General features: G+C 50.8%; 1 protein-coding gene across 1 annotated transcript in view; it reads left to right on the forward strand.

The window, feature by feature from the left end:
* Positions 1–12,580, forward strand: part of LOC118382491 (TBC1 domain family member 15-like) — a 104,454-nt gene that overhangs the window by 70,513 nt on the left and 21,361 nt on the right. Inside the window, exons 11-14 of the mRNA XM_052513390.1 lie at positions 2,588–2,682; positions 4,343–4,459; positions 6,106–6,206; positions 11,160–11,259. Coding sequence (XP_052369350.1) covers positions 2,588–2,682; positions 4,343–4,459; positions 6,106–6,206; positions 11,160–11,259 — 413 coding nt within the window. The remainder of the gene's footprint in view (positions 1–2,587; positions 2,683–4,342; positions 4,460–6,105; positions 6,207–11,159; positions 11,260–12,580) is intronic.

Here is a 12,580-nt window from a genome sequence, read left to right on the forward strand (position 1 = left end):
TTTCTCTCTTCTCATCCTCTTTTCCTCAGGGATGAGTACTTATTCCCTCTCTCATCATCCTCTTTTCTCTCTTCTCATCCTCTATTCATTTACATTTACATTTAAGTCATTTAGCAGACGCTCTTATCCAGAGCGACTTACAAATTGGTGCATACACCTTATGACATCCAGTGGAACAGCCACTTTACAATAGTGCATCTAAATCTTTTAGGGGGGTGAGAAGGATTACTTACCCTATCCTAGGTATTCCTTGAAGAGGTGGGGTTTCAGGTGTCTCCGGAAGGTGGTGATTGACTCCGCTGTCCTGGCGTTGTGAGGGAGTTTGTTCCACCATTGGGGGCCAGAGCAGCGAACAGTTTTGACTGGGCTGAGCGGGAACTGTACTTCCTCAGTGGTAGGGAGGCGAGCAGGCCAGAGGTGGATGAACGCAGTGCCCTTGTTTGGGTGTAGGGCCTGATCAGAGCCTGGAGGTACTGAGGTGCCGTTCCCCTCACAGCTCCGTAGGCAAGCACCATGGTCTTGTAGCGGATGCGAGCTTCAACTGGAAGCCAGTGGAGAGAGCGGAGGAGCGGGGTGACGTGAGAGAACTTGGGAAGGTTGAACACCAGACGGGCTGCGGCGTTCTGGATGAGGTGTAGGGGTTTAATGGCACAGGCAGGGAGCCCAGCCAACAGCGAGTTGCAGTAATCAAGACGGGAGATGACAAGTGCCTGGATTAGGACCTGCGCCGCTTCCTGTGTGAGGCAGGGTCGTACTCTGCGGATGTTGTAGAGCATGAACCTACAGGAACGGGACACCGCCTTGATGTTAGTTGAGAACGACAGGGTGTTGTCCAGGATCACGCCAAGGTTCTTAGCGCTCTGGGAGGAGGACACAATGGAGTTGTCAACCGTGATGGCGAGATCATGGAACGGGCAGTCCTTCCCGGGAGGAAGAGGAGCTCCGTCTTGCTGAGGTTCAGCTTGAGGTGGTGATCCGTCATCCACACTGATATGTCTGCCAGACATGCAGAGATGCGATTCGCCACCTGGTCATCAGAAGGGGGAAAGGAGAAGATTAATTGTGTGTCGTCTGCATAGCAATGATAGGAGAGACCATGTGAGGTTATGACAGAGCCAAGTGACTTGGTGTATAGCGAGAATAAGAGAGGGCCTAGAACAGAGCCCTGGGGGACACCAGTGGTGAGAGCGCGTGGTGAGGAGACAGATTCTCGCCACGCCACCTGGTAGGAGCGAACTGTCAGGTAGGACGCAATCCAAGCGTGGGCCGCGCCGGAGATGCCCAACTCGGAGAGGGTGGAGAGGAGGATCTGATGGTTCACAGTATCGAAGGCAGCCGATAGGTCTAGAAGGATGAGAGCAGAGGAGAGAGAGTTAGCTTTAGCAGTGCGGAGCGCCTCCGTGATACAGAGAAGAGCAGTCTCAGTTGAATGACTAGTCTTGAAACCTGACTGATTTGGATCAAGAAGGTCATTCTGAGAGAGATAGCCGTAGAGCTGGCCAAGGACGGCACGCTCAAGAGTTTTGGAGAGAAAAGAGAGAAGGGATACTGGTCTGTAGTTGTTGACATCGGAGGGATCGAGTGTAGGTTTTTTCAGAAGGGGTGCAACTCTCGCTCTCTTGAAGACGGAAGGGACGTAGCCAGCGGTCAGGGATGAGTTGATGAGCGAGGTGAGGTAAGGGAGAAGGTCTCCGGAAATGGTCTGGAGAAGAGAGGAGGGGATAGGGTCAATCGGGCAGGTTGTTGGGCGGCCGGCCGTCACAAGACGCGAGATTTCATCTGGAGAGAGAGGGGAGAAAGAGGTCAGAGCATAGGGTAGGGCAGTGTGAGCAGAACCAGCGGTGTCGTTTGACTTAGCAAACGAGGATCGGATGTCGTCGACCTTCTTTTCAAAATGGTTGACGAAGTCATCTGCAGAGAGGGAGGGGGGTTTCAGGAGGGAGGAGAAGGTGGCAAAGAGCTTCCTAGGGTTAGAGGCAGATGCTTGGAATTTAGAATGGTAGAAAGTGGCTTTAGCAGCAGAGACAGAGGAGGAAAATGTAGAGAGGAGGGAGTGAAAGGATGCCAGGTCCGCAGGGAGGCGAGTTTTCCTCCATTTCCGCTCGGCTGCCCGGAGGGGATGAGTACTTATTCCCTCTCTCATCATCCTCTATTCCTCAGGGATGAGTACTTATTCCCTCTCTCATCATCCTCTTTTCTCTCTTCTCATCCTCTATTCCTCAGGGATGAGTACTTATTCCCCCTCACTTCTCATCCTCTTTTCTCTCTTCTCATCCTCTTTTCCTCAGGGATGAGTACTTATTCCCTCTCTCATCATCCTCTTTTGTCTCTTCTCATCTTCTTTCCTCAGGGATGAGTACTTATCCCCTCTCTCATCATCCTCTTTTCTCTCTTCTCATCCTCTTTCCTCAGGGATGAGTACTTATTCCCCCTCACTTCTCATCCTCTTTCCTCATGGATGACTACTTATTCCCCCTCTCTTCTCATCCTTTTCCTCGTGGATGGGTACTTATTCCCCCTCTCTTCTCATCCTCTTTCCTCAGGGATAAGTACTGATTCCCCCTCTCTTCTCATCCTCTTTCCTCAGGGATGAGTACTTCTGTATGAAGCTCCAGTGGAAGTCAGTGAGTGAGGAGCAGGAGAAACACAACAGCATGTTTCGAGACCACAGGAGTCTAATAGGTAATCATCATCATCATCATCATCACTTCTAACAGCATGTTTAGAGACCACAGGAGTCTAATAGGTCATCATCATCATCATCACTTCTAACAGAATGTTAGTCAGGAGTCTAATAGGTAATCATCATCTTCATCACTTCTAACAGCATGTTAGTCAGGAGTCTAATAGGTCATCATCACTTCTAACAGAATGTTAGTCAGGAGTCTAATAGGTCATCATCATCATCATCATCACTTCTAACAGAATGTCTGGGGGCTCTGTCTGGGGGTGCTCTGCCTGGGGGCTCTCTGCCTGGGGGCTCTCTGCCTGGGGGCTCTCTGCCTGGGGGCTCTCTGCCTGGGGGCTCTCTGCCTTGGGGCGCTCTGCCTGGGGGCTCTCTGCCTGGGGGCTCTCTGCCTGGGGGCTCTGCCTGGGGGCGCTCTGCCTGGGGGCTCTCTGCCTGGGGGCTCTCTGTCTGGGGGTGCTCTGCCTGGGGGCTCTCTGCCTGGGGGCTCTCTGCCTGGGGGCTCTCTGCCTGGGGGCTCTCTGCCTGGGGGCTCTCTGCCTGGGGGCTCTCTGCCTGGGGGCTCTGCCTGGGGGCTCTCTGCCTGGGGTTGTTGAGGAAGCCAGAAGAAAGTTTTCCCTTCTAAGCGATGGACAATAGTTGTATTCTATTGGTCTGACAGTTGGATGGTTACGTGGTTTGAACAATGGGCACTGTGACAAACAGGAGACCTTTCCAATATGTTAATGAGTTAGACTCCTTGTTCCAACAGCCTCAGTCAGCAACTTAACTTCCACCAGCCAGTGAAGAACAAAAGTTGGCCACATTTCTCCAGGTCTCACCCCAAACTGCTCAGCAAAACCATTTGAAACCAAGTGTGACACCTTTCCTAGTTTAGCTACTTTACGACTGAGCTGAGCCTGGAATCAATCTGTCTCCCATCGGATCAACCCCATGTTTTATTTATTCAATATTCCATCAGCGTCGGCCGCCTGGAGAACCCAGCCCCAAAATCTGCGTCCCAAATGGCACCTTATAGCCTATACGTAGTGCACTACTTTTGACCTGAGCCCTATGTGCACTAAATAGGGAGCAGGTAGTCATTTGGGACAGGACCCATGTCAGCCAGGTAATGGGATCTCATCTCCTCCTGACCGTTGAGGAATGATCCATACTGGATCTGGCTGGCTCCTCAATGGACTTGGCATTTCTGTTCTCTCTGTCTCTATATTCTCTCTCTCTCTCTCTCTGAGTCGCCCCCCTCCCCTCCCCCGTCCCCCCTGCTATTCAAAGGCTTGAAATTAGGCTCCGGTTGTAACAGGGTTAGAGTTGTGTGCTCTCTGTAAATGTCAACTGAAATGAATATGGAAATGAGTGGCGGCTGGCACGTGAGCAATGCTGAACTGTTGGAAGTGCTGCTGGTCCCATTTCTGATTTCAACCTCCTGGCAGTCAACTCTTCGTCTAAGGACCATCAGGCAGACGAGATGTGTGGTGAAGTCGGAGCCTCTGTAATCATGAAGTGTCTCTCTGAGTTGTGAGGAGTGCTGATCCTACGATCAGGCTCCTTCTGTTCCATGTCATCTGACTCGTTATGTTCTTCATGTACATGCAAAATGTATTTGGTGAATTAAAGGGGATTCTAAGGTCTGTTGACTGTGTTGATTTTCCTCCACAGAGAAAGACGTGAACAGGACCGATCGGACCAACACTTTCTATGAAGGACAAGACAACCCAGGACTGATCCTGCTGCACGATGTCCTCATGACCTACTGCATGTATGACTTTGACCTGGGTAAGACCACGCTTGTTATACTGAATGACTTTGACCTGGGTAAGACCCCGCTTGTCATGCTGAATGACTTTGACCTGGGTAAGACAAAGCTTGTCATACTGAATGACTTTGACCTGGGTAAGACAAAGCTTGTCATACTGAATGACTTTGACCTGGGTAAGACCACGCTTGTCATACTGAATGACTTTGACCTGGGTAAGACCACGCTTGTCATATTGTATGACTTTGACCTGGGTAAGACCACGCTTGTCATACTGAATGACTTTGACCTGGGTAAGACCACGCTTGTCATACTGAATGACTTTGACCTGGGTAAGACCACGCTTGTCATATTGTATGACTTTGACCTGGGTAAGACCACGCTGGTCATACTGAATGACTTTAACCTGGGTAAGACCACGCTTGTCATACTGAATGACTTTGACCTGGGTAAGACAAAGCTTGTCATACTGAATGACTTTGACCTGGGTAAGACCAAGCTTGTCATACTGAATGACTTTGACCTGGGTAAGACCAAGCTTGTCATACTGAATGACTTTGACCTGGGTAAGACCAAGCTTGTCATACTGAATGACTTTGACCTGGGTAAGACAAAGCTTGTCATACTGAATGACTTTGACCTGGGTAAAACAAAGCTTGTCATATTGTATGACTTTGACCTGGGTAAGACCAATCTTGTCATACTGAATGACTTTGACCTGGGTGAGACCAAGCTTGTCATACTGAATGACTTTGACCTGGGTAAGACCACGCTTGTCATATTGTATGACTTTGACCTGGGTAAGACCACGCTTGTCATACTGAATGACTTTGACCTGGGTAAGACCACGCTTGTCATACTGAATGACTTTGACCTGGGTAAGACAAAGCTTGTCATACTGAATGACTTTGACCTGGGTAAGACCACGCTTGTCATACTGAATGACTTTGACCTGGGTAAGACCACGCTTGTCATACTGAATGACTTTGACCTGGGTAAGACCACGCTTGTCATATTGTATGACTTTGACCTGGGTAAGACCAAGCTTGTCATACTGAATGACTTTGACCTGGATAAGACAAAGCTTGCCATACTGAATGACTTTGACCTGGGTAAGACCACGCTTGTCATACTGAATGACTTTGACCTGGGTAAGACCAAGCTTGTCATACTGAATGACTTTGACCTGGGTAAGACCAAGCTTGTCATACTGAATGACTTTGACCTGGGTAAGACCAAGCTTGTCATACTGAATGACTTTGACCTGGGTAAGACCAAGCTTGTCATACTGCATGTACTCGGCCTCTACTGGGTTTTTACTGAGGATTCACCAACGATAAATACTAGATGCCACTCAGCACCAGACGTGATCAGTGGAGGCTGCTGAGGGGAGGACGGCTCATAATAATGGCTGGAGTGAATGGAATGGCATCAACCACATGGAAACCATGGAAACCATGTGTTTGATGTATTTGATACCATTCCACTGATTCCGCTCCAGTCATTACCACGAGCCTGTCCTCCCCAATTAAGGTGCCACCAACCTCCTGTGGTCAAGATTGTGTTGGAATGAAAACTCTCTGTCACCACCAGGCTTTGGCTGGCTGACTGACTGACTGGCTGACTGGCTGGCTGGCTGAACCCGGGTTGTTTTCTCTGTCACCAGGCTATGTCCAGGGTATGAGTGACCTGCTGTCTCCGATCCTCTATGTGATGGAGGACGAGGTGGACGCCTTCTGGTGCTTTGTCTCCTTCATGGACCAGATGGTGAGACTGACAACATAGAACTAGATATACTAGAACAGACATAATTTAATAAGACCATAGAAATAGGCTAGATAAACTAGCAGGGACATAACCTTTTAGTGGTTTGTCTCCTTCATGGACCAGATGGGTAAAACTGAGAACATCTGAATTATTAGAACATGCGTAACACAGAAATATAAATACTATAATGGACAAAGCCCCTCAGACCAAAGCAAATGAAATGAGGATGTCCATTCTAGTCATTCCATGTCTGTGGGTGAGACCTTCACTTACCTCTGTGTAGGTATATGACAGCACAGTTCTTCCTGTTTAACGAGAGAGGGAGGCCAACTAGGTAAGTGTTGGTAGAGTGAGACCTGATTATCTGACTACGCTGGGTTCCCATGGTGCAATTCACAAAGGATGCATCCAAGACCACTCTCTCATAGCCTCCACCAATAGCTGAGCAGAGCCCTGACACTTTGTGATGTCACTCCAGCTCTATGATTTGTGTTCTGAATTAGTTTCTGTCTTATTATCCAACTTATTACAACACCATCCAGCTTCCTGTCTGTTATGTTACGACACCATCCAGCTTCCTGTCTGGTACGTTACGACACCATCCAGCTTCCTGTCTGTTACGACACCATCCAGCTTCCTGTCTGTTACGACACCATCCAGCTTCCTGTCTGTTACGACACCATCCAGCTTCCTGTCTGTTACGACACCATCCAGCTTCCTGTCTGTCACGACACCATCCAGCTTCCTGTCTGTCACGACACCATCCAGCCTCCTGTCTGTCACGACACCATCCAGCCTCCAGTCTGTCACGACACCATCCAGCCTCCAGTCTGTCACGACACCATCCAGCCTCCAGTCTGTCACGACACCATCCAGCCTCCAGTCTGTCACGACACCATCCAGCCTCCAGTCTGTCACGACACCATCCAGCCTCCAGTCTGTCACGACACCATCCAGCCTCCAGTCTGTCACGACACCATCCAGCCTCCAGTCTGTCACGACACCATCCAGCCTCCAGTCTGTCACGACACCATCCAGCCTCCAGTCTGTCACGGCACCACCCAGCCTCCAGTCTGTCACGGCACCACCCAGCCTCCAGTCTGTCACGGCACCACCCAGCCTCCAGTCTGTCACGGCACCACCCAGCCTCCAGTCTGTCACGGCACCACCCAGCCTCCAGTCTGTCACGGCACCACCCAGCCTCCAGTCTGTCACGGCACCACCCAGCCTCCAGTCTGTCACGGCACCACCCAGCCTCCTGTCTGTCACGACACCACCCAGCCTCCTGTCTGTCACGGCACCACCCAGCCTCCTGTCTGTCACGGCACCACCCAGCCTCCAGTCTGTCACGACACCACCCAGCCTCCAGTCTGTCACGACACCACCCAGCCTCCAGTCTGTCACGACACCACCCAGCCTCCTGTCTGTCACGACACCACCCAGCCTCCTGTCTGTTTCCTCTATTCTTTCTTCCAGATAGCTGCTGAAGTAATTTAAAGGGCATTTCGTGTTCATTAACCATCCATAGCTTTATAGATACTGTATCCCAGGGCTGGTCTTCCCTGGTAAACAGCTACACACAGACACACAGGTTAGGGTAAACAGCAATCATGTTATTATTACTCGGCTGAGTGGTCTCGTACCTGACAGGCCCTTGTTATTCAAAGAAAACCCAAAGACCTTGTCATCTCCAGCACTGTAGCTGTCATCCCACCCATTAATACATCAAACATGGCAACATCAGGGTTATTGATTTAAACGCCTGCCAGATAGCAACTTGTTAGTGAGGAAGGTAAAAGGAAAGCTGGTGATTGAGGAGTAGAGAGCATCAATGTGGTGTTATGTGACGGGCTTGCTGGCCGGCTGGCTGGCCGGCTGGCTGGCCGACTGGCTGGCCGACTGGCTGGCCGACTGGCAGGCTGGCCGACTGGCTGGCTGGCCGACCGGCTGGCTGGCCGGCCGACTGGCTGGCTGGCCGGCCGACTGGCTGGCTGGCCGGCCGACTGGCTGGCTGGCCGGCCGACTGGCCGGCTGACTGACTGACCGGCTGGCTGGCCGGCTGGCTGGCTGGCCGACTGGCTGGCTGGCTAGGCCGACTGGCTGGCTGGTCGAATGGCTGACTGGCTGGCTGGCTGACTGGCTGAATGACTGACTGGCTGGCTGGCCGACTGGCTGGCTGGCCGACTGGCTGGCTGGCCGACTGGCTGGCTGGCCGACCGGCTGGCCGGCCGACCGACTGGCTGGTCGACTGGCTGGCTGGCCGACTGGCTGGCTGGCCGACTGGCTGGCTGGCCGACTGGCTGGCTGGCTGGCTGGCTGGCTGGCTGGCTGAATGACTGGCTGGCTGGCCGACTGGCTGGCTTGGCCGACTGGCTGGCAGGCCGACTGCCTGGCTGACCGACTAGCCGGTAGGCTGAATGCCGGCACGCTTCTTCTGGCAGTCCGACGGACGAATCTGGGTTAGGAGGCGGATGCCAAGATAACACTACCTGCCCCATGCATAGTGCCAACTGTAAAGTGTGGAGGAGAAGGAATAATGAATACAGAAATGCTTTGTCAAGATCGGTATGGGAAGAACTTGACTGGTCTGCACGGTGCCCTGACCTCAACCCCCAATCGAGCAACTTTAGGATGAATTGGAACACTGACTGCGAGCCAGGCCTAATCAGTGCCTGACCTCACCAATGCTCTTGTGGCTGAATGAAAGAAAGTCCCCCACAGCAATGTTCCAACATCTAGTGGAAAGCCTTCCCAGAGGAGTAGAGACTGTTATAGCAGCAATGTTCCAACATCTAGTGGAAAGCCTTCCCAGAGGAGTAGAGGCTGTTATAGCAGCAATGTTCCAACATCTAGTGGAAAGCCTTCCCAGAAGAGTAGAGACTGTTATAGCAGCAATGTTCCAACATCTGGTGGAAAGCCTTCCCAGAAGAGTAGAGGCTGTTATAGCAGCAATGTTCCAACGTCTAGTGGAAAGCCTTCCCAGAAGAGTGGAGGCTGTTATAGCAGCAATGTTCCAACATCTAGTGGAAAGCCTTCCCAGAAGAGTGGATGGAGGCTGTTATAGCAGCAATGTTCCAACGTCTAGTGGAAAGCCTTCCCAGAAGAGTGGAGGCTGTTATAGCAGCAATGTTCCAACGTCTAGTGGAAAGCCTTCCCAGAAGAGTGGAGGCTGTTATAGCAGCAATGTTCCAACATCTAGTGGAAAGCCTTACATTTACATTACATTTAAGTCATTTAGCAGACGCTCTTATCCAGAGCGACTTACAAATTGGTGCATTCACCTTATGACATCCAGTGGAACAGCCACTTTACAATAGTGCATCTAAATCTTTTAGGGGGGTGAGAAGGATTACTTTATCCTATCCTAGGTATTCCTTAAAGAGGTGGGGTTTCAGGTGTCTCCGGAAGGTGGTGATTGACTCCGCTGTCCTGGCGTCGTGAGGGAGTTTGTTCCACCATTGGGGGGCCAGAGCAGCGAACAGTTTTGACTGGGCTGAGCGGGAACTGTACTTCCTCAGTGGTAGGGAGGCGAGCAGGCCAGAGGTGGATGAACGCAGTGCCCTTGTTTGGGTGTAGGGCCTGATCAGAGCCTAGAGGTACTGAGGTGCCGTTCCCCTCACTGCTCCGTAGGCAAGCACCATGGTCTTGTAGCGGATGCGAGCTTCAACTGGAAGCCAGTGGAGAGAGCGGAGGAGCGGGGTGACGTGAGAGAACTTGGGAAGGTTGAACACCAGACGGGCTGCAGCGTTCTGGATGAGTTGTAGGGGTTTAATGGCACAGGCAGGGAGCCCAGCCAACAGCGAGTTGCAGTAATCCAGACGGGAGATGACAAGTGCCTGGATTAGTACCTGCGCCGCTTCCTGTGTGAGGCAGGGTCGTACTCTGCGGATGTTGTAGAGCATGAACCTACAGGAACGGGCCACCGCCTTGATGTTAGTTGAGATCGACAGGGTGTTGTCCAGGATCACGCCAAGGTTCTTAGCGCTCTGGGAGGAGGACACAATGGAGTTGTCAACCGTGATGGCGAGATCATGGAACGGGCAGTCCTTCCCGGGAGGAAGAGCAGCTCCGTCTTCAACGTTTAGGATGAAAGCCTTCCCAGAAGAGAGGTTCAGCTTGAGGTGGTGATCCGTCATCCACACTGATATGTCTGCCAGACATGCAGAGATGCGATTCGCCACCTGGTCATCAGAAGGGGAAAGGCCTTCCCAGAGGAGTAGAGACTGTTATAGCAGCAATGTTCCAACATCTAGTGGAAAGCCTTCCCAGAAGAGTGGAGGCTGTTATAGCAGCAATGTTCCAACATCTAGTGGAAAGCCTTCCCAGAAGAGTAGAGACTGTTATAGCAGCAATGTTACAACATCTAGTGGAAAGCCTTCCCAGAAGAGGAGAGGCTGTTATAGCAGCAATGTTCCAACATCTAGTGGAAAGCCTTCCCAGAAGAGTAGAGACTGTTATAACATCTAGTGGAAAGCCTTCCCAGAGGAGTAGAGACTGTTATAACATCTAGTGGAAAGCCTTCCCAGAAGAGTAGAGACTGTTATAACATCTAGTGGAAAGCCTTCCCAGAGGAGTAGAGACTGTTATAACATCTAGTGGAAAGCCTTCCCAGAAGAGTAGAGACTGTTATAACATCTAGTGGAAAGCCTTCCCAGAGGAGTAGAGACTGTTATAGCATCTAGTGGAAAGCCTTCCCAGAAGAGTAGAGGCTGTTATAACATCTAGTGGAAAGCCTTCCCAGAAGAGTAGAGACTGTTATAGCAGCAATGTTCCAACATCTAGTGGAAAGCCTTCCCAGAAGAGTAGAGACTGCTATAGCAGCAAAAGGGGGGACCAACTCCATGTTGATGCCCATGATTTTGGAATGAGATGTTTGACGAGCTGGCGTCCACATAGTGTCGATCCTGTAGTCTGAATAGTGTGAATGTATTTCCATTCTGTCTACATTCTCAGCACCAGAACTTTGAGGAGCAGATGCAGGGAATGAAGACTCAACTGATCCAGCTCAGCACTCTGCTACGACTACTGGACCTGTCCTTCTGGAACTACCTGGGTGAGGGGAACACACACACACACACACTCTGCTACGACTACTGGACCTGTCCTTCTGGAACTACCTGGGTGAGGGGAACACACACACACACACACTCTGCTACGACTACTGGACCTGTCCTTCTGGAACTACCTGGGTGAGGGAACACACACACACACACACACACACACACACACACACACACACACACACACACACACACTGCTACGACTACTGGACCTGTCCTTCTGGAACTACCTGGGTGAGGGACACACACACACACACACACACACACACACACACACACACACACACACACACACACACACACACACACACACACACACACACACACACACACACTCTGCTACGACTACTGGACCTGTCCTTCTGGAACTACCTGGGTGAGGGGAACACACACACACACACACACACACACACACACACACACACACACACACACACACACTCTGCTACGACTACTGGACCTGTCCTTCTGGAACTACCTGGGTGAGGGGAACACACACACAACACACACACACACACACACACACACACACTGCTACGACTACTGGACCTGTCCTTCTGGAACTGCCTGGGTGAGGGGAACACACACACACACACACACACACACACACACACACACACACACACACACACACACACACACTGCTACGACTACTGGACCTGTCCTTCTGGAACTACCTGGGTGAGGGGAACACACACACAAACAGGGCATGTGTTAAAAAAAAAAAATCCTTAAAATAAAATTACATTTTAGCGTCAATTATTGGAGTCTGGGTAGTCCAGTCCCTCCCTAATGAACAACACCCATTACTGCCATTTAGAATCCACAGAATAGAACGTTCACCGTGACAACGGAACACACATTCATCCTCATCATAAGTGTACTAGATAATCACCTTGATGGAGCCAGTGAAACATTTCCCTTGTGTTTTCTCTCTCACACAAGTGCCGACGCCACATTTCGTCTTTGAAAGAAAAACCAGAGTTTATCCGAGTTTGAATAAGACTTTCTAATGAGATAAATATGGTGTGTTCTGTTTGGAAAAGTCTCCTATTTGCTAGAGGTCATAGGGGGTAGCCGCATCCCTAAACAGTCCCTGATAAGTTGTTTTGAATTAGGCTGTTTAAATGCGGCTAGCGCTACCGTGCAGTCTGATTGGGACGATGTTGATTTATCACCGCGTACTTTATAGTCATTAATTTTCTTGATTAATTTCGGGGCTCGCTCAGCCACCCTACTAAAACTGGTCTGCTGTTCGTTACCTCGCCGGATAACAACAAAGCTCCTCCAGAATTCAGAGAGCTACCAAGAACA

Source organism: Oncorhynchus keta, unplaced genomic scaffold (assembly GCF_023373465.1).
Source record: "Oncorhynchus keta strain PuntledgeMale-10-30-2019 unplaced genomic scaffold, Oket_V2 Un_scaffold_1044_pilon_pilon, whole genome shotgun sequence".
NCBI lineage: Eukaryota > Metazoa > Chordata > Actinopteri > Salmoniformes > Salmonidae > Oncorhynchus > Oncorhynchus keta.